This window comes from Plectropomus leopardus, chromosome 10, assembly GCF_026936395.1.
Source record: "Plectropomus leopardus strain MGB_pleo_1.0 chromosome 10, ASM2693639v1, whole genome shotgun sequence".
Lineage (NCBI taxonomy): Eukaryota > Metazoa > Chordata > Actinopteri > Perciformes > Serranidae > Plectropomus > Plectropomus leopardus.
The window spans coordinates 36,398,899-36,420,194 of record NC_142185.1 but is presented as its reverse complement, the minus strand read 5'-3'; the positions used below and the strand labels follow the sequence as shown (position 1 = coordinate 36,420,194).

Sequence of the window (21,296 nt, the reverse complement as noted above, 5' to 3'; positions counted from 1 at the left end):
ACATTCAAATTCAAACTCACCTCCAAAACACATCTGTATTTTCTAAAATTGCCCCAAATGTCCTTACGTTAGAAGAAACACCACATCCTTACTTTCTAAAGATATCCCGAAATATTTTCAGTCTAAAATTGTCCCCACTTATCAAAAAATGTCCAAGCTTCCAAAAATGTTGTCATGCTCCAAAAATGTCCTCACTTTCTTAGCTTGTCCTCACCTTCTAAAATTAACCTTACTTTCCAAAAATGTCCCCATGCTCCAAAAACATCTTTGCTTCCCACAATGTCCCCACTTTCCAAAAAATGTCCCTGCTTCATCATTCTCTAAAAATGTCCTCACTTTATAAACTCGCCCCCATCTTCGAAGAAAGTCCTTTTTTCCTTAAGTGTCCTTATTTTCCAAAAAATGTCGTCACTTTATTTATGTTCCAGACAGACAATAAATACATGTAGGTACGTCAAAGAACATTTTCTCAAATGTCCTCTCTTTCTAAAAATGTCCCCACGTCCTTCCTTACATTAAAAACACATATAGGAACAATCCAGGGTGTCTTTTGGCTCTGAGGTCTCTTGACGTCTTCCAGTATGTGAAAACAAATACATCAAACCTTAAGGGCATTTAAAAGAGACATAAATGAACGTGTCAGTGTCTCGCTCGTGGACACGTGTCCTTTTCACTTCTCAGTAATCATGAAGGTAAATCAAACCTTCTGATACTTGGACTCGACTCAGAGTAAAACTTCCTCTTTCTGCTCTACCAGCTGCCGGCTGGCGTGACGTCCGTCCCCCGCTGTGCTGAGACGCTTTGATATTTCTGCAGAAAAAAACAGCGTGTGCTGTATCTGTGGTTACGTTAGATTGAGGAAGACGCATCATTATAACCTCTGAACATTCACAATTTTAACAGGATTTTAGTTTTTCTTTGCTCTGTTTATGTGTGCTTCAGCAGAATTCTCTCCAATGGAAATAATAATGTAAAAGAAACTTTAAAAAAATAAAAGCCTGTTTGATGCAACATGTATGAATTAAAGGAGATGGGGCTTAAACATTGCAAGTAACTTTATATGTCCAACAAAACCTCCTCTTGTTGGGTCATTTTTAATAACCTCCTGGGGTAAATGACACGAGGAGCGCTCTGCCGGGCAGTATAACGAGAGCTTTTTGGCCTTCGTGTTTTCTGAAGAAACCGTGCTGACTGCTCAGCTACAGAAAGTCAAACCACTGTTAAATACAGGAAGTGCTGATACCCAACCGCCTCTCTTCCTTTCTGTGCTGCAGTTTTTGGTGGATGAGGACTCGCGTCAGCCCCTGACAGGTCAACGCTTCACTGAAGGAGTTCACTAAATGGTGAGTAGCTCGTTTTATTCTGCAGTCTTTAAGAACGTTTGTCATGTTTTGGTGAGTGTTGCTCCGTCCTTCAGTCAAAAGCACTTTGCATTTAGAGAAATAGGAAACATTTTGGTACTTGGAGACGTTATCACACACAATCAGAGTCTATTATTGCACTCACACAGGAAGCTTCAAGTGAATCAGCCTCTTGAAATGAAACTCATACGTTTTAATAACATTTAAACCCAATTTCACTCTTTGAAAACGCTGAATAAAACTGGTGTTTTGGGGGTAAAGATGAAAAACCCAAACTGTTAGAACTCTGTTTAAACAAAAGTAAAAGTACAAAGGTATTAGAATAAAATTGTACTTTAAGTACCAACATTAATGTACTCATGATGTAAAATTATTGATGCATTAGTGTGTTTATCACTTTAATGTTGAGAGGATAACTGAAAGATATCAATAGCTGTAAACTCTGTGAGCAACACGCCAGTTTCATACTCTGTGCTGCATCATCCCACACAAATGAAAATATATTTACATTCAAAATATTAAATATTTGCCTCAAAACTGTGGAGTGGAAATACAAAGTAACATGAAATGGAAACACCCAAGTTGTGTGTTGTGTTGTATTTTCCAGATTTTGTATTAGTATTACAAATATATTGTAATAAACTAAACTAAACTAAACTAAACTAAAATAAAATAAAATAAAATAAAATAAAATAAAATTGTATTTTTAATCTATTTTATTTTGCACTATTTTTCCCAGTTCATTTAATTCTCTTTTTTCCTTGCTTTTTAGAAAAAAAATTTCTTTCTTTATATTTTAATTTTTTTTCAGGTAATTTTCTTGTAACTTTTTCTTAATTTCTTGCTATTTTAAAAAAATATTTTTTGAAGTTGCCCTATCCCTTTTCATGTTTTTAAATAAAACCAACCTTGTCTGCACAGGTTTTAAAGGTTAACTTTCAGGTCCTGCAAACTGCCACAGGTTTGGATAAAATGATCTAATCTCTCCAGGATTCATTTCAGATAGAACAGCACCTGTGACAGTTTTAACACATAAAAACTGTGTTTGAGAGGAAGTTTTACGGTGACATTTTAAAGAGTGCAGCCTAAAAATCAGGCAGCTGTCGGTTGTTTCCAGTTTGAGTTTAAAAACCAAAAGCAGAAGTTTAGAATCAGGGCCCCTCGACTTTGTGAAAATATCATCAACGGCAGATGTAAATACTGGAAATTGTGGACTTGCGCATTCGTGCGCATGAAAAAACGTTTTTCTGCACAATTCTGACTTCCACAAACGCAGATCCTGTGTGACACATTTCCTGACGAATGTTTGTGATTACGTGTTGCTCCACAGCAGGAGAACCGTGATCAATATGAAAAGGTGTAATTACCAAAATGTCTCAATGATTTCAACTCCAAAAACTAAAAATATTTCTGTTTTTTTTTCAGCGTATGAATATTCAGCACAATTTTTCACTTCACCCTTTCAAACCTTTTTTTGACATCAGTGTTTTTTGTGCTGCATGCAGACACCTTTCAGAAGCGTCTAGTAAAATATTAACAGTAAATATTTTTAAATTATTTTTCAAATACATAGGGGAAAAAAGGCAGTGATAAACTTGGCAAAAAATGTCCCACAAAGTGTGAGAAATTAGTGAAAGATAAAATAACAAGAAAATGGCTTGAAAATCAATTCTATGTTTCTAATTATTATTTTTATTAAATTTATATTTGAAATTATGTTACAGGAATATACATACATATTTTTTACTTTTTGGATTTTTTTGTGCTTATTTTCAGGGACTTTTCTTTTCTAATTTCTTGCTTATTTTTGGGCCAAACTAATGTGCTCAGGTTTTAAAGGGTTAAGTACCAGAGTCCAGACTTGAGACTTTGACTTTTAAAAGCATTAAATATGTTTTATGATCCTGATCAGACTGTGAACCTGCAGCAGGAAGCAACAGCAAACTTCCTGCATGCAGAAAACACATGAATAGTTTTGAAAGTCAGATCAGGTTACCGTCAGTATTTATCAACTGCATGAAGAAATAAGCGTTTTGAGTAATTTTTGTCTTTGAGTCAGTGAGATCCTGACTGTGTTGGTGTAACTTCAGGAAGTTTGCACCAAAGCTGCTGCTGCTGAGAAACTGTCTGTTGTCTTCTGTGCAGATGGGAAGCTGCGGCGGCGTGTCCTCGTCTGTCCACAGACGCAGATATGTCAGCTGGTGTGTGGACTCTGCAGAGTCACCGACACCTGGAGCTCCAGCCCCGACTGCAATCGGTGAGATGTTTACGGAAACTTTAAGAGCGACCAAGAGACTCCCTCTCATTTTAGGACCACGGGGATCTAGCCCGGACCTCTGTAGGATACAAAATTGTTTGTTTTTTTTGATAATTTTTTTTCTTAAAATTTTTGGGTGATGAAAAAGAAACCCCCGAAAAACATTGACGATTCCTTTTTTTTTTTTTTTTTTTTAATTTTTGGTTTTTGTTTTTCTCTGAAATATTTGGTTATTTTTTAAAACTTTTGGCATTGTTTTTTTTCTTTTTTAAGGTTTTTGCAATTTCTTTTTCTTTTGAAAATTTTTCTTGATTTTTTTCTGTGTTTCTTTTTTTTTTAAAAAATTTTTTTTCTTTAAAAATATCCTTGATTTGTTCTTTCTTTAAATATTTTTGGTTATTTTTTCCTCAAAACCTTTTAAGTGTTTTTTTATTTTCTTTAAAACTTTTTGGCAATTTTTTTTCTTTCATTTAAAAAAAAATTGGGGGGCGATGTTCTTTTTCTTTTAAATATGTAAAATGCGTTTTTCCTCTTTCTCTCCACAAGCTTCTTCAAATGCATACTCCCACCAAAACCATCAGCCAGCTGGTCCAGGATCAGTCCCACTTCTCCTTCTGACACCACCAGAAACCAGTGAAGGAGAAACCAATTCAGCATTTCACCAACAACCGAAACACTCACAGCCAACATTCACAAAGAGGACACATCACGAGGCCTTCACACACTCCCGTCACTCCAGCGCTGCTCTGCGTGACTCTCACAAAGACCCTGATCATCGCCCTGACGAGGATGATGACGGTGATGAAGGAGGAAAGGTCAACAAAGACGACTCGTCTCTTTCGCGTGCTGAAGACAAAATCTTGCTCCTCCCGAGGAGCAGCCCCGTCATCACCGGACACCACAGACCCGTCTCCTGGCATGGAGGGGTCACCGACACGCCCGCTTCACCAAGGTCACATTTCAGATTTAACCCTTTAACCCCAGGTCTTTTAAGCATTTAAACCTTTGAAATGTTTACAAATTGGTTTGATTTCTTTAAAAAAAATGAAAAATGAACTAAAAATTAACAAAAAAAAAGATCAAATAATTCTGGAAAAAAAAATTATAAGTATAAATACCATAATCATATATTTAAAATAATGTTACAGAAATATATATCTATTTATTTGTATTATTTATACATTTTTTTATGTTATCATTTTTTTCCCCAGGTCATTTTTGTTCTTTTGCTTTTCTTTTTGTTGTAGTTGTTTACTAATTTAACTAATTTATGCTAATTTTGGGTCATTTCTTGTGTTACTCATTGCCATCTTTCCATGATTTTTGAAAGAAATCTAAGGGTGCTAAAAATACCTCCTGAGTTGATCCTTTAAAGGTCTATTGAAAATATATTTGCAGTAGGGTTTTTTGGGTTTTCTGGATAAAAAGGGAAAGATGATTTTTTTTTCCAGCTCGGACTCTCGGTGTCCTGCTCCTGGTTCGCTGTCTCTGGATCAGCGCGGGCGGCTGACAGTCAGCAGCCTGCAGGATGTGAGTTTCAAACCGAGCTCCTGTCCCGACCCGTGTCCTCTGCAGGAGGACAAGAAGCTGTGCCACGTCTCCGCCTCGTCACACCTGAGCTGCCACGCCAGCGCTAAGCTCCACCCTCCCCGCAGAGGACAGCAGGGATTGGCTGGAGAGCACAGGGGGCGGGGCCTAAGCAGCTGCGATGCCCCTCACTCGTCAGGTAGGATCGATTTAATCGTTACAGAAGGATCCACAGTTACTCATCCAAAACTTGAACAAAGAATCCAAAAATTCTTGATGACTTGAAGTCATCAGGGTTCACGTTTAACCCTTTAAAACCTGGTCGACATCAGCTTTGTTGTGCTGCGTTCAGACGCTTTTGGAACCTCAGAAAACTGGTTTGATTTCTTTTGAAAACATGGAGAAAAGACAATGACCACCTTAACAAGGAAAGCCCAAAAAATGATAAAAAGCAGAAAGACAGTAAGTAAAAGATGAATGACCTGAAATTTCGTGCTCATTTTTGGACCATTTCTCGTTAAGTTGCTCATTGCCTTCTTCCCCTTGCTTAGGTTTCAAAGGGTTAACAACTGCAATCCTGAAGCAAAACATCTGTTTAAAAACTCTCCAAGTGTCTTTTATCCAGTCGAGCGCTCAGTGGCAGCCTGTTCATCAAATACCGCCATTTTTGCAGTGATTTTGGCGTGAGATCCCGACGCCAAAAGCCACCTTTCCCGGCTGTATGATGTGCCGCTCGATGGCACCAGCTGCGGCGTCAGGTTGAAATGCGGCCGGTAACGACACGATACAAAGGGCATTCTGGTTTCTATCGGGCAAATAAACCCAGGACTGGTTTTTGCAGTCTGGTGTTTGTTCCTCGACTGAAAGTGATGTTTTTTATTCTGCACCTCATTATGTGCCTCTTTTGCCAAAACTCAACCACCCTGAGCCCTTGCTGCCTAATCTGACTGGATGTCATCCTAGAACGTCAACAGCAGACGCTGAAGGACACTAGAGTGTAATATATAGACGTGGAAGTCCCCTGGAAAGTGACGATGTGACGACTCGGGATGAAAACGTGTTGTCGGTTCTTCCCAAAACATCCCGCTTGAATCCTCTGTGGCACCGTTTAACATTACAGAAATTAATTTGAGTCGGTGTTGATAAAACTGCTAAATGACGCTGGACTCTTTTTTTTTGTGTGTGTGTGTGTGTGTGTGTGTGTGTGTATTCAGGCCTCACTTCCTCAACAGCAACCAGCAAAAACAGGAGGTGCAGCGGCATCCCAGAATTCCCTGCAGACATCTTTAAGACCAGCTGTGAGCTGGAAAAGGTTAATTCCCAGTTACAGTTTAGGAAACTTTCTGAAAAAATGAAAATGAAATCCATTTTTCTGCTGTGACGGATAAGTGTGTTTCATCGTGTGTGTATGGATGTGTGTGTGTGTGTGTGTGTGTGTGTGTTTGTGTGTGTGTGTGTGTGTGTGTGTGTGTGTGTGTGTGTGTGTGTGTGTGTGCAGGAGAATGCTCATTTCATTGTGGTGGACATGGTGCTGGAGGTGTTGGAGGGAGTAAAGTGGACTCTGAGCTCCACGACGGACACGCACGGACACACACACTGCGACATGTGCACGCAGGGACACACACACTGCGACATGTGCACGCAGGGACACACACAGAGCTGTGCAGAGGACGCAGCGACACATGAACAGAGATGTGAAGCCTGCAGACACACACACACCTGCAGCGCACACAGAGACACACACCTGTCTTATGAACATGAACACACACACCCACACACACGAGATGAAGAGGAGGAAGCACAGACTGACGAGGCTGAACATCTGCCAAAGACTTTCTCTGTCATCTCCACTGACAGCGGCTTCGAAGGTAAAATTATTTAGAAAAAAAGTACTTTTCCTCTTTTCTATAACATAATTAAGTATTAATATATAAAACTCCTATAAGTCTAAATATAGCATATGGACATTTTCTATTTTTTTTAAATATAATAATATATTCCAATTAATTTTTTTATAGTAAACTGTTTCTAATATTTTGCAGTTTTTGGGACATTCATTACCAAGTTGCTCTTTATGTTTTTCCTGTGTGTGTTTTTTTTTTTATTTAATTTTTTATAATGAAATCTAATTTTCTCAGATTTCAGAGGTTAAAATGATCATTAAAGGCGTCTGAATGCAGTGAAATAAATTAGATTATGTGAACCTATCTGAACCTCATTTTGTGCGTTTTCATTTCAGACTGTGGGGTCGAAGCTGCGCTGGCACCCAGAGACTCCCTCAGAGAGTAAGAAAAACACTCATGACTCTGTGTGTGTGTGTGTGTGTGTGTGTGTGTGTGTGTGTGTGTGTTCAGATTTTGTGAGTCAATCTGTGTGTGTTTCCCATGATGCAGTGCAGAGCGGCTGGCCCAGCAGCTGGTGCTGGAGTTCAGGAGGAGCTGGCTTCCCTCTCGAGGGCCTGGGCGGGGACGACAGAGCCTCCGCAGCTCACTGCAGGAGGTGAGGACACTGGGAGACTCAACTGTCTTCGCTGGGGGCCATTTCAGGACATCGGTGTCTTACCTGTGTCCTCTGTCGGGGGTGTGGGGGATCCTCCACAGGCTCTGTTTTTGATCAACAAGCTCTGTTTTGATGCTGTTTTATGTCTCTGACACCTTATGGAGACTAAACGGACAAAAACTATCACTGAATTGTTACTGTGAATCAGAACTTGGCTGATCGGGGGCCAAACGGCACCCTGAATGGGGGCCACATTTGGCCTGTGCGCTTGTTGAGTGTCACTGAAATAAAAACAGTGACACTCAACTGTTGAGTGACAGATGAAGGGAGCTGATGCTGATTTTGTTTGTTTCATTTGCAAAACAAAACAAAATAAAACGTGCATTTAGACGAGTTTAACTCTGTAATATTCTCTCCTGCTGCTTTCTGTCATTGCATATTTTGGAGCTTTATGTCCTCTGGTGACTCTTGTCTTCAGTCCCTGACCTCGAGAGCTTCTCCTCTCTGTATTTTGCAGCTGCCGGGTACCGGAGGAGTGGCGGTGAGCAGCGGCAGCCTGGCTGAGGAGATCAGACTGAGGACCAGGATGAGAGGATCTCTGAGCTGGGCGCCGCCACGCTTCCAGATCATCTTCACTGTTCAGCCGACACACAGGTCTCCGTTACACAGAACACACACACGCACAGCGTTTTCATCGCAGAGACGGATGGACGGATGCTTCATGTATCTAGATGTGGATGGATGCGTGCGGACGTTGACGGTTGTGTGTGTTTCCTCCCTCAGACGCGGTGACGTCGTGGCTCTGCAGCACTTCCTGTGTGCAGGCTGTGGGACCGAGGTGGAGCCCAGTGAGTACTGGACCGCATGCATGCAGGTTTAAATGGGTCCCAGTTAAAGTGCTGAATGAGTTAACAGAAAGAGGAGAGAGAAAGAGTCAGCCGGAGGAGCTGGTTATCATCGAGCATTCACTGACGAAAAGTTCACAGAATCTGTTCAGTTTTAGCTGCAGTGGAGCGAAACCTGTCAACTTCATCCAGAAACTGCGTTTTCTGTCACACAGCCATCAGGGGGAACTGAAAGCAGCCATTTTTAACCCTTTGTGACCTGAGCAAATTGACTTGATTTCTTTCAAAAACATGGGACGAAGTCAAAGAGCAACTAAACCTAAATTGCTTAAAAATGAGCAAAAAGAATAATAAAGTCACAAGAAAAGTAACTGAAAATACGTTTTTCAAAAAATACCTCAAGAAAATGTTAAAAAAATTATTTTCACAAAATTTGAAATACTTAATAGATACATAGACAATACTTATTAGATACATCGTTAATTATGAAGCAGTTAATACATTAATATTTCACAGTAAAATTTAAAACGTGAAGTGAACTGTGTAGAAGACAGACACTCAAAGGGTTAAACAAAGGCCTCTCTATCTCTCTGTCCCCAGGATACATCAAGAAACTGCGTTACTGTGAATACCTTGGCAGGTATTTAGTTGTTATAAATATTTTCACAACACATAGCAGCTTCTTTTTTTTAGATTATTAATAAATTTTGCTTCATCCTTCAGGTATTTCTGTGACTGCTGCCACAGCGGCGCCGAGGCTGTGATTCCTGGTCGACTTCTGTCCTGCTGGGACTTCAGCAAGTAATAAACTACATCAGAAATATAAAAATCTAAATTATGTGGCTATAAACACAACATGAATGCAGCTGAAACCGTGGGGGGTGATGTTCTGACAACTACAAAAAATCCTGAATTACTTCATGATATTTCAGCAGTGTTTCACCTTCTGCTAATGACAACAATAATATGTAAACATTTAGAAAAGGAAAACATCTTAAAGCAGTTACAAGTGAAGCGTTACAGCATTATATTGAAAATTATAACAAAGTAATATATATTTTTATAAAACATCAATGAACAGCTGGACAGATCAGCTCAGTGGGAACAGGACACTTTGAGCCTTTATTAAATGTGTGAAATGTGTTATAAAATTGTGGATATTGCTGATATGAGTGATTTCTCTATTAAATCTGTTATAATAATTATCAATCTTGCAGATACCCTGTGAGCGATTTCTCCAAAAATCTGCTGGATTCAGTTTGGCATCAACCTCTGTTTGATCTGACCTGCGTCGGTAAAACTCTCTACAGCCGAGTGAAGGAGCTGGACAAGTTCAGAGTGAGTTCAGCACTTAATATTATTGTTACTATTATTATTATTATTATTATTATTATCATTATTATTATTATTATTATTATTATTATTATTAAAGATAAAACATGTCCCACAAATTACAAGCATTGAGTAAAAAGTGATAAAATTCAAATAAAACATTTTGCTTAAAAGAAATTGTGAATCTCAAAACATATTTATAATTCATTATTAATTAAATTCATGTATGTCTTTTTTGTATGTTTTTTTTCTTACTTTTTCTGTTTGTTTTCAAAGAATTTTCTTTTAACTTTTTGCCTTCTTCTCATATTTTTGGAATAAATCAACAGGCTATTATTACATCAGTACTTTTACGTTGGTATTTTTTTTTTTTACTTTGCTGTATTGATACTTTTACTATAGTACCATACTGGAGTATTTCTTCCATCTCTGGCAAAATTAAAACACTGTTGACTTTACTTTTAAGAAACTCAAACAACAGAGCAGCTGAGATTTACTCCAACTTTATTTTGTTATTTCATGTTAGTTTCTCTCCTCGGTGTGTCTTTATTTCTGCCCCCTCCTCCTCCTCCTCCTCCTCCTCCTCCTCCTCCAGGAGCTGCAGGAGCAGCTGATGGACATCAAGAAGCTTCTGACAGCCTGCAGGTTCTCTGGGAGGTAGACAGAATATTTATTACACAACCATTAGATTAGATAAAACTGGTTACTGCAAGTAATAAAAAAAATCTGAGCAAATTGTCTTTATTTCTTTCAAAAACAAGGGAAGACGGCAATGAGAAATAGAAGAAGAAATGACCCCAAAATTAGCTAGAAATTTGTAAAAAGTACAAGAAAATGTCCTGAAAACTAGTTAAAAAAAAACAAAACAAAAAAACATGAAAGAAATCATAAAAAAAACCCTAGAAAGTAAAAAAAAAAGAAATTACTTTCAAAAATAATAATCCTATAATATTAGTTTTGATATGTAATTATGATTATTAGAAATACAATTTTTCCCTGACTTTTCAATGTGCTTTTTTTAAGGAATATTCCTGAATAATTGGTAATTGCCTTTTTCCAATGTTTCTGAAAGAAATCGCACCAATTTGCTCAAAGGGTTAAATACTTGTGAAAGCCATCTGAAAGCAGCAAAAGTGATGTTGCTCCAGGTTTTAAAGGGTTAAACACTATGTCCTTTCAAAACCCTACTTTAGTAAAAGTCCTAAATATTGTCAGCACATTGTAGTTTAAGTATCAAATCAGCTGGGTTTGCAGTAAAGTTACTGCTAGAAGATTAAATACTCAGTTTCAACCAGAAACCCACAAACAACATACATGTGTGCCATCAACAGGAAGCACTGAGTGTGTTCATGTGTGTTCCTGTGTGTGTGTGTGTGTGTTCATGTGTGCGCGTGCGTGTGCGCGCGTGTGTGTGTGTGTCTCAGGGTGACGGCTGAGTTGGAGCAGCTTCCTGCTCACCTGCTGGAGCAGCTGCACCTGTTCTCCATGGACGACCTGCTGAGGGTGAAGAAGGGTCAGCTGGTGACGCAGGCCCGAGCGCTGCTGCACTCTGCCGTCCAGCATGTGGAGAACTGTGAGGTCAGCCCGAAATTATCTTTAATCTGGAAATTACAGGCAATATATTTCTAGCAGTCAGTTATTTTTCCTCAAGAGACAAAAGACTGAAAGCGTGCAGGTATTTTGAAGTGATTATCACCAGCGACTCAAATATCAGTTTGTATCTGGACAAACGAACGTGTCTGCAAACCGCAGACCTTTGTGCCTTTTATTTTTTTATTTATTTATTTATGTTTTTGGTGCAGCGGTACATGCTGCAACTCTTTAACGCTTTAACGCCAAATCGGTTTGATTTCTTTTGAGAACATGGAGAAAAGGCAGATTATGTTACTGAAAAATTATTATTATTATTATTATTTATTATTATTATTATTTTCTTCTTCATTTAGATCATTTTCTTGTTTGTTTTTGTTTTTCACTTGTACTTGTTTTTTGTTCAGGTCTTTTTTCTTTTTTTCTGTAATTTTTGTTGTTTATTTTCAGGGGATTTTCTTGTAACTTTGGGGTTTTTTTTAACTAATTTTTTTGCCTGTTTTTCATCAATTTCTTGTTAAGTTTCTCACTGTTTTTTTAAAGGGCCAACTTGCTCAAGTGTTAAAGGGTTAATCAGACACAGAAGAAACAGCACTCACACAGTACGTGTGCCTTTTCTCCCCCAGCTGTGTTTGGCCCGAGGTTTTATCTGTGAGTTCTGCAGAGAACGAGACATCATCTTTCCTTTTCAGAGGGGCATTTGCAGGCGCTGTCCAGGTGAGCATCGACAAACGCTGATGAGATATGCAGAATATAAAAATGATGAAATAAGCTGATCTCCGGCTGTAAACCTGTCAGGATTCTTGTTGCAGCGGGAGGTGAACTCTCGGTGGAGACCAAAACAGAGTGAAAAGAGAGTGAATATTGTAGTTAAATACAAACATTCATGCAAACATGACTCCAAATAAATCAATGCTGACAAGTTCAGTGGACAAGATCAGCCTAAAATCCTAAAGTCCCAGGATTTAGATTTAGGATTTAGAATTTTTAAGAACTTTTCCAAGGTCACTTCTGTGTTTTTTTGTTTTGTTTTGTTTTGTTTTTACACATTTTCCTGTACTTTTTAGTAATTCCTTGTTACTTTTTCTTCCTTTGTAGTTCATTTCCTTCTTCCAGATTATCTGACTTTTGTGCAAAATTACATTCTTGAGTTCATCTGGAGCTCTGCGAGCCTCCAGCAGTCCAGAGTTAGAGAAATCAGTTTTGAATGAGTTTTTTTTGGCAAAAAATGATCTCAAATCTGACAAAAATCAACAGTTTTGGAGCCAAAAGGTGAAAACAGAGACACAATCACTGCAGTGCAGAAATGATCAAATGTGGCCTTTTCTTTCACAGTGTGCAGAGCCTGCTTTCACAAACACTGCTTTGTGGAAAAGAAGTGTCCGAAATGTGCGCGGATCCAATCCCGAAAAAAACGTCCCGATGGATCGAGGAAGTGACATCATAGCGTCTTCAGCTGAGCACTTCCCTTTATGATCCTCTTCACCACAGTTTACCATCAAACACGGCTGTGCAGGACGTTAACATGTTCTTAATATGTTCACTCACTCTGTTTGAGTCAGTCTCAAATATTTCATATTTCCTGTGGAAATTAAATTATTACGAGTGTGATTCTTTACCTCAAGCTACAATACACGTCTGTGCTAAAGCTTTTCAGATCGTCTGCTGTTGTTTTTTTTACATTCATATGGAAGTGGGCTGTTGGCAAAATCAAGCTTAAATCAAATATTAGACATTAATATGATTTCCTACGTTCATTGAGTTAATTTTGTCAACCAACATCAGTCCTAATAATAAATATATTTTTTCAATAATTTTCAGAATTTAAATCCTTTAAAGGTTTTTGTCATGATGCCACTATGTTTTCAGATGAAAAAAAGTACAAAAAAAGAATTATTTTCAGTATCCTCCTCCTCAGTGTGTGAGTGTAGCTGCTGACAGTCTGGGATATGTCAGTGTGTGAGTGTAGCTGCTGACAGTCTGGGATATGTCAGTGTGTGAGTGTAGCTGCTGACAGTCTGGGATATGTCGGTGTGTGAGTGTAGCTGCTGACAGTCTGGGATATGTCAGTGTGTGAGTGTAGCTGCTGACAGTCTGGGATATGTCAGTGTGTGAGTGTAGCTGCTGACAGTCTGGGATATGTCAGTGTGTGAGTGTAGCTGCTGACAGTCTGGGATATGTCAGTGATCAGCAGCTACATTGACTGTGACAGGTCACCTAGTGGAAATAGCATGTATTTCCTCCAAATGCCAAATATGGTCAAAATGACCTCATCAGGTGGAAAATAGTCAAAATGACAAATTCAGAGTCAAAAGCCCAGAATGACACCCAGAAATAATACAAGTCCTGTTTTTCTGCTCTGATACTTAACTTTTTAGTTTCCACAGTGTATTTTAGACTTATTGTAGGAGCTGAGCTGGAAATTCACTGATTACACTCAAATACACAGTCTTGCCAAAATTTATACCATATGCAGGAACACAGACAAAAATGTTAAAAAATGAAGAATGAAAAAAGACTAAAATGCTCCAAACAGTCTCGAGGATTAGCCTCTTTGTTGTGACCATTTGAAGCCCCGTCAGACACACACACAGGAGATTTCTCTCTCTGCAGATGTTTTGCAGCTCATTAGCTGCTCCTGACGGCAGGAAGTTTGTTCACACCTGCACGGATCCGTCGGATGATGACACCTCGACCTCTGAGGTGTTCCTGCAATCAGAGGTGTGAAGAAAATCAACCAAACATCAACATGTGATGCAATATGTTCTCAACAGTTATGTTTTTTTTTCAGGTGACATTGTGTCATTCACAACTGATTAAATATTGGACAATAAATCTTAGATTTCTGGAGAATAATGATGGATTCAATTATCACGTGTAAAGACGGATATTCCTCCCAGGAATCGATGAGACAAAAACTGAGCTTATAGAGCGAATATTTAGCTATATATAAGTATATTTTAGGGCGGGCAAAGTTAACGTGTTAATAAAGTGTACTTTGGGAAATAGGAAAGCAATGCGTCAGTAACGTTGTGGATGGCAGCAAAAATAAACCTCCGTGTGCAGAAATGGATAAATGAAGATTTTATTGAATAACAAGTTCTTAATAATATATGTACATTTGCGTATTTGTGCACTCTCATACTGATGAAAGTACAAAAAACAACTGAAAAATAATCATTTACCTTTAGAACAGATAAAAAAAAAGTTAAATAAGTTTGTGCTTCCTCTCACTCCTTTTCAAATATGCGATATTTAAGTTTATGTGACTTGAGTGTTTGTTGAAACGGATGTATAGGCCTTCTTTTTTGACTTTTTGTTTTTTGCCGTAAGGCTCGTTTGCATTAATTTGTGTGTTTTGTTATTTTTTTATTTTTAAATGTTACAAATGACAGAAAAGCCACAAATCAAACTGATGTTTGTCAGTGAAAAGGGAAGCGTTTGTTGTTGAGTGTGGAGCACAAATGTAAAGTAACAGGTTGAGCAGCCACACCGCGGCGTGAGCAGCGTCGCTCGGCACGGCGCCGCCGCTGCAGAACATCTCGAGATTCAGTGTCTCACTGATATTTTCGGTGTGACGTTTTCAGCTAATATACTGATATTGACATTAGATCACCTTTTGCTACAGTTGTCACAGACATAAAATACAAATATCACTTTCACTCAACCTTTCCGGTTCCGTTTCAAAATAAAAGCCCTCAAACAATGTCGAGAGAATCCTTTCAGTTGTTAACACAAAGCTTTTAATTTCATGGCCATGAAATGCATCATGCATCAAAGAAGTGGCTTTCTGTCATGACTTGTGTTTTCGTGAGCAGTGACTGCATAAGAAAAAGGCCATATATGAAGCAGCAGCTTAAAACATGTTTAAAAGTGTTTCACGACTGACTTCTGTGCAGAAATACTTTCTCAGGCTCGTCTGGAGCTACGTGAGCCTGCAGCACTCCACAGTTAATGAAATCAGTTTGGTTTCTTTTTGGTACAAAGTCAGCTCAGTTCAGATGAACATCAAAAACACAATGTTGTGGACAAAAGGTGAAAAAAAGGACACAATCAACACAGAGCAGAAATGATCAAACGTCTGAATATTAGCTCTTTTTATTGTAAAATATCTGCATATATTGCAATATCTGACGTTGACAATACAGCAGTTTGCTCCATAAATGAGCAGAGTATATTCTTTTAATTGTGGAAATACAGACGGCAGCTCTGTCTGCTGCCTGTGTGACACCACATGTGCAGGAGACGTAGGAAAGAGAGACATTTTTTATATCTTCGCTGACAGTCTAAAGAGCAACAGCCTTCACAGAGTGTGCTGCGGCTGAACGGCATCAGTTTGATTAAAGCTGAACCGTGCACCAACACACATTTTAGTGAAGTTTTGACGCCTGTCACCCACATGCAACACAGAATTCACTGTGCAGCCTGATGGGTCAGCTTCAAACAATGTGTGCAGAGAGGCAGCTGACATGTCTGTCTTTGGGGGACAAATCGAGACAAAATCAGGTGTGTTTTAGCCCCATTCACGACTGCAGCCCTGCATATGACTCTGAGTGGTTTAAATCGTTTTGGGTCAATGCTGAGGACTCCAATTATGCTTCAGAAGCGAGGGAGGTGAGGGAGCTGGTTTACTTTGTCAAAAAGGCAAAAAAGATTCAAACAGAGGTTTTTAGAAGGAAAGTCAATTCTAAAGGAAGCTGGTGGAAAAAGACAGAAAGAGACTGAAACGCTGTGAAACACAAAATGAGGCAGGTATTTATACTGAGAGGCTGATGAGATGATGAGGGCCAGGTGTGTGTGTGTGTGTGTGTGTGTGTGTGTGTGAGAGAGAGAGAGAGAGCAGGAGGTAATCAGGTGATAGGTGTTAGCTCTGTGAGAATTGGATTAAGGAACAAAAAAAGCTGAGAATGAGTTAAGAGGCTCAACTTAAGAAATTGAAACGTATAAACTTTTGGGCCATCCATGCCAGCAAGTGCGTTTGATGACGTCCTGGTGTCGGTTGACATTTGCATTTGTCGCCTAAACATAACCACGTGCAGCGTCATCCCACCATGTGCTTGTGTTGAAATCACGATAACGGCATCACAGGACATTAACAGCAGACGCAGAAGAAACCTAAATATGTAGACATGGAAGTGGACTGCAAAGTGGCAACATGACGAGTTGAGATGAGAAAGTGTCAGAAAAGTTTATAAAACATGTTGAGACACGAATAAAACTACTCAACAATGAACACAAGTACAGCTGAAACAGTTACTGGACGAATAAATAAGCCAGATGACAAAATAAATTGGCAACTACTTTTGATAAACACTTACATTTTCTGATTTTTTGGGGGGGTCTTTTGTTTTTCTATCACTGGCACCTGTGTGTGCTGTGTGGCCTTTCTAAAATGAATGAGTAAACTTACTTTTGACTGGCTTATCACTGCATAAATTACTGAAAAAAGTGCAAAGAAGTAAGACAAAAGATAGGAGGCAATAGTTGAGATTAACACAGGCGAGGGAGACATGTTTCCAGGGAAAGTGATGAAGATGATGGTGGGATGTGCAGAGCGAGGGAGGAGTGACATCGCAGTCCAACAGAGACCGAGAAAAAGGGGGATTGGAGGACTCATGCTCGTATGAAAGAGTTAAATCAGTCATTTACTCAGTGGAGCTGCAGATCTCTGCAGATCTCTGAAGATGGAGGAGCTCTGCTTTCCACAGCTGATCAACACCTCCTGCAGGAGGCCCGGCCCTCCGCGGCCCAGAGCGGTGCTGGTTAACTGCCTGCTGTACTCCGTCTCTCTGCTCACTGTGGCTCTCAACCTGCTCGTCATCATCTCTGTGTCACACTTCAGGCAAACATGAACCCTTACTCCCAAATCTTACATTTTCACTCTCTAACGTGTACTCGTCCTGTGCTTTAATCTTCTTTAAGACTTTCTGAAATGTAAATGTGCTTGTCTGACACTGATTAACCCTTTTTCTCTTGTGCAGCTTCAACCATGGAGAAAAAGGCAGTGAAAAATGTATTAGGAAATGTTCCACAAATTGCAAAAAAAGTATATTTAGAGATTTTTTTTTCATTGCTGGTAAAAAAAAGTCATGGAAAAAAAGGAAAAGCCAGGGAAAACTATATTTACAATAATCATAAATGCACATTTCAAACTATGTGACAAAATGATTATAATGTTTCAGCTCTTTTCCAGCTCATTTCTGTGGTATTGTTTTTAAAAAATTATGTTTATTATATTTAATTTAATTTTTTGTTATTTACTAATTTTCTTCTACAATTTTCTAATATCTTGCAAATTTTTGGGTCATTCCTTGTTTCGTTGCTCATTGCCTCCTTCTTAGCTCAGGTATGAAAGGTTAAAGGTCTAACGACTGTTTCATTCTCCTTTTCCACTAACAAAAGCACCCTTTTCTTGGATTTGGGGGTTTTTAGCCACTGATTTTGAACATACTCGGACAAGTATTAATTAGAATACATTATGTGATTAATATCCTTGTCTTTGTCGTGATATTGAATATCTTTTCAGTAAATCTGTGTATTGTGACAGGACAGGACGTATATTAATCAGAACTGATGATTTCAGAACCTCAGACAGCAACAGAGATTTTTTCTGCTTCTTCAGTGTTTCTGTTTCACATCATATCTGTTTGTAAATGATTCACTTTTCTGTCCGACTCTTCAGCCCTGTGAAACAGTATCCACTTCATCCTTTTGACCACGTTTGTTGGTTATTTCATTTTTAAAACACTCAGTACTACATACAGCTTTTCAAAGTTAAAAAATGTGAATGCATATTAGAAGAATTATCTTTGAGCTGCTGCTGAATAATTTTTCACTGTGAAACATTCGTCATTGTATTCTTCCTTGTTGACTGTTTTTCTACAAAAAAAGAAGACAAAATGAAGACAAAACTCTTTGATGGACATTTTTTTGTGTTTCATTCAGACACTTTTCGGAGATATTTAACCCTTTGAAGCCTGAGCCAAAAGGTTTAATTCTCTCCAAAAACATGGAAAATTGCAATGAGCATTGTGCAAGAAACTGATAAAAGACGACAAGAAAACAACCTGAAAATTAATGTTTAAAAAGGAGAAAGAGTGAGAGAGAGAAAAATAGAAAGATGTTTTTTTTAATAGGGAAACATCTCAGAAAGTGTTTATGATTATTAGAATTATATATTCAGAATATGTTTCAAAAAAATTTTCCTCACCTATTTTTTAAGTCATTTTCTTGCTTTGTTTTTTTACTTTCTTTTTAAGTAATTTTCTTTTTCATTTGTTGTAAGTGTTTGAATGATTTTCTGTTTCTGTTTTTGTGATGCAGCTTTGAGGATTTTCATGACACTTGTCTCTCTCCTCTCTCAGGCAGCTGCACACGCCCACCAACATCCTCCTCCTCGCGCTGGCGGTCTCAGACTTTCTCGTGGGCTTCCTGCTGCTTCCCGTAGAAATCCTCTCAACAACATCCTGCTGGTTTCTCGGTGACTTCGTGTGTTCACTTTTTAACTCTGTGTCCTTCATCATCACCTCTGCCTCAGTGGGGGACATAGTGCTCATATCCGTCGACCGCTACGTGGCCATTTGTGACCCTCTGCGTTACACCACCAGGGTCACCGTGCGAAGGGTTAAAGTGTGCGTGTGCGCGTGTTGGCTGTGCGCTGCCGTCTACAGCGGCCTCATACTAAAGGACGACCTCGCGGAGCCGGGCAGGTATCACACCTGCAGGGGAGAGTGTGTGATTGTCATTAACTACGTCGAAGGAGCCGTCGACCTGGTTTTGACCTTCGTTGCTCCCATCACTGTCATCCTGGTCCTGTACCTGAGAGTCTTCGCTGCGGCCGTGTCTCAGGCTCGCGCCATGCGCTCTCACGTGATCGCTCTGCAGCGCTCAGTGGCCCCAAAAACAAAGAAATCAGAGCTGAAAGCAGCCAGGACGCTCGGTGTTCTGGTGGCTGTGTTTCTGATGTGTTTCTGTCCGTATTACGGAGTCTCTCTGGCAGGAGACACGGTCGATTCTTCCTCTGCGTCCTTTGTCCTCTACCTGTTTTACTTTAACTCCTGTCTGAACCCTGTGATCTACGCCTGGTTTTACTGCTGGTTTAGGAAAGCAGTTAAAGTCATCGTCACGCTTGAGATTCTGCAGCCCGGCTCCAGTGAGGCCAAAATACTGTGAAGTGACTGAACCGAGATCTGCTCCGCAAAGGTTTTCACTTAATCTCCCAAAATTAAGTTAAACTTATTTTCTCTCTGTATCTCTCTGTATACAGAATATAAATATATGTATACAGTAAAGAGCAGGCTCTGTGGAATACTCATGTGCATACTCACTCATACTCTGTGCATCCTCTAGTCATGTGACACTCACCTATAGACCACATATGAAATCTGGCCCGATAGGATGCCGGGTGGCCCTCCAACCGTTTTCTAATACATAATAAAAATGAAGTGATTCAAAGTGGTAATTGTTTTTGTACTTGGTGCCAGAGTGCATTAAACAGCATCAAAATAGAGATTTTTTTTAATGAAAAACACAAAACAATGAACCAAAACAGAAGTCCTGGCAAAGCACCTAGTGTCCCTGAAATCCTAAAAATGTCCTAATATCATTGAAATGTGCTGAAGTCCAAGAAAACTCCTAAAATCCCAGAAATGTTCTGGACATCCCAGAGGAGTCCTAAATCCTAGTATTGTTCAAAAATCTAGGGAATTTCCTAAAATCTGTCAGAAATTCCAAGAAATGTCCTTATATCAGAGATGTCCAAAGTGCCAGAGACATGGTGCTGCTGTGACTGGCCCCTGGCCCCCTGTCATTTTGCAAAACTGGCCGCCAAGCAAAGCAAGTCGAGCGTCCCTGCTGTAGATAAACAGTCAATGTGAAAGCTGTGCATCGCTCTGCTCGTTGTAAACTTCTTGTAGTGATTACGACTTATTGTCTATTTAGTACAAAATAAAATTTCTTATTTTGTTCTCAACTGTTTCGTCATGCGACTGTTGTGTATTTTCCTCTCTGCTGCTTTATTTTATGAGATTAAAATTTAAAAAGAAGTTAGATGGAATAAAACCCCAAAGTTGTTGTTAGTACAGCAGCCTGTGTAAAACTGATTATTCAGTGCACAGCTGCACATTTTATGTTCTTCATGCAGCTGCTGCCGATGTGCCAGAAGATGGAGCTGTTGACTTATTTGTTGTTGTTTTTTTTGTTTTTTTTGAGCCAGTGGGAAACTTTTAAGCTGCATCCCATGAGTTACTCATGTTATTTTCCCATCACATTTCTGTTAGATCCATTTCTAAACAATTTAAAATTAAAGTAATATAATAATAATAATAATAATAATAATAATAATAATAATAATAAATGTATTCATATAGCACCTTTAAAAACAGAGTTTATATGCTTTGACAAAAAAAGCAAAGCAGAAGCAATAGGTGTTTCTTGCAGAGGCAACATAACTATAAGAGCCAAAAAAAAAAGCTGAATTAAGGCCAGTCAAAAGAGAGAAACAATTACAAAACAAAAATAACAATAACAAATAATACTCATTAAAATGGAATTAAACGTGATCTAGACAGAATAAAAGAATAAATCAAAAGATGATTAAAAGGATTCTGCAGCTTTATCTCCTCCAACAGGTCCCATCAAAGCCGAGAGGCCCTGATGGCAAAGTGGAGAAAAATAGACAAAATTTAGCAACTCTTTCTGCCACAAGAGGTCTCTGTTTTATCCTTACTGCACTTTGCACATGCGCACACACATACACATACACACACACACACACACACACACACACACACACACACACACACACACACACACACACTCTGCCATACATTCGCCTCAGGTTTGAACATGCTGGTGTGAGCAGCAGCTCATTTGCTCACTGACAGG

The 21,296-nt window shown here is 39.0% G+C and overlaps 2 protein-coding genes across 3 annotated transcripts; both read left to right on the top strand.

Moving 5' to 3' along the window:
* The first annotated feature begins 1,189 nt into the window (after positions 1–1,189).
* On the top strand, positions 1,190–13,064 carry rubcnl (rubicon like autophagy enhancer). Of its 2 annotated transcripts, XM_088083788.1 has the most exons (18): positions 1,190–1,343; positions 3,507–3,618; positions 4,165–4,570; positions 5,070–5,344; positions 6,360–6,457; positions 6,644–6,771; positions 6,802–7,013; positions 7,385–7,430; positions 7,539–7,644; positions 8,162–8,298; positions 8,428–8,492; positions 9,090–9,129; positions 9,213–9,290; positions 9,707–9,827; positions 10,417–10,478; positions 11,246–11,399; positions 12,038–12,128; positions 12,747–13,064. In XM_088083788.1, the coding sequence occupies exons 1-18, from the start codon at positions 1,341–1,343 to the stop codon at positions 12,848–12,850; spliced, it is 2,238 nt and encodes a 745-aa protein (XP_087939914.1). In that variant the 5' UTR covers positions 1,190–1,340; the 3' UTR covers positions 12,851–13,064. The 2 variants fall into 2 exon arrangements, with proteins under 2 accessions (XP_087939914.1, XP_042350535.2); XM_042494601.2 differs by having other exon boundaries at positions 6,644–7,013.
* Positions 13,065–17,095: 4,031 nt separating this feature from the next.
* LOC121948664 (trace amine-associated receptor 13c-like) lies at positions 17,096–20,167 on the top strand. The gene is made up of 2 exons (XM_088082718.1): positions 17,096–17,253; positions 18,764–20,167. The coding sequence occupies exons 1-2, from the start codon at positions 17,096–17,098 to the stop codon at positions 19,581–19,583; spliced, it is 978 nt and encodes a 325-aa protein (XP_087938844.1). The 3' UTR covers positions 19,584–20,167.
* The last annotated feature ends 1,129 nt before the right edge of the window (positions 20,168–21,296 follow it).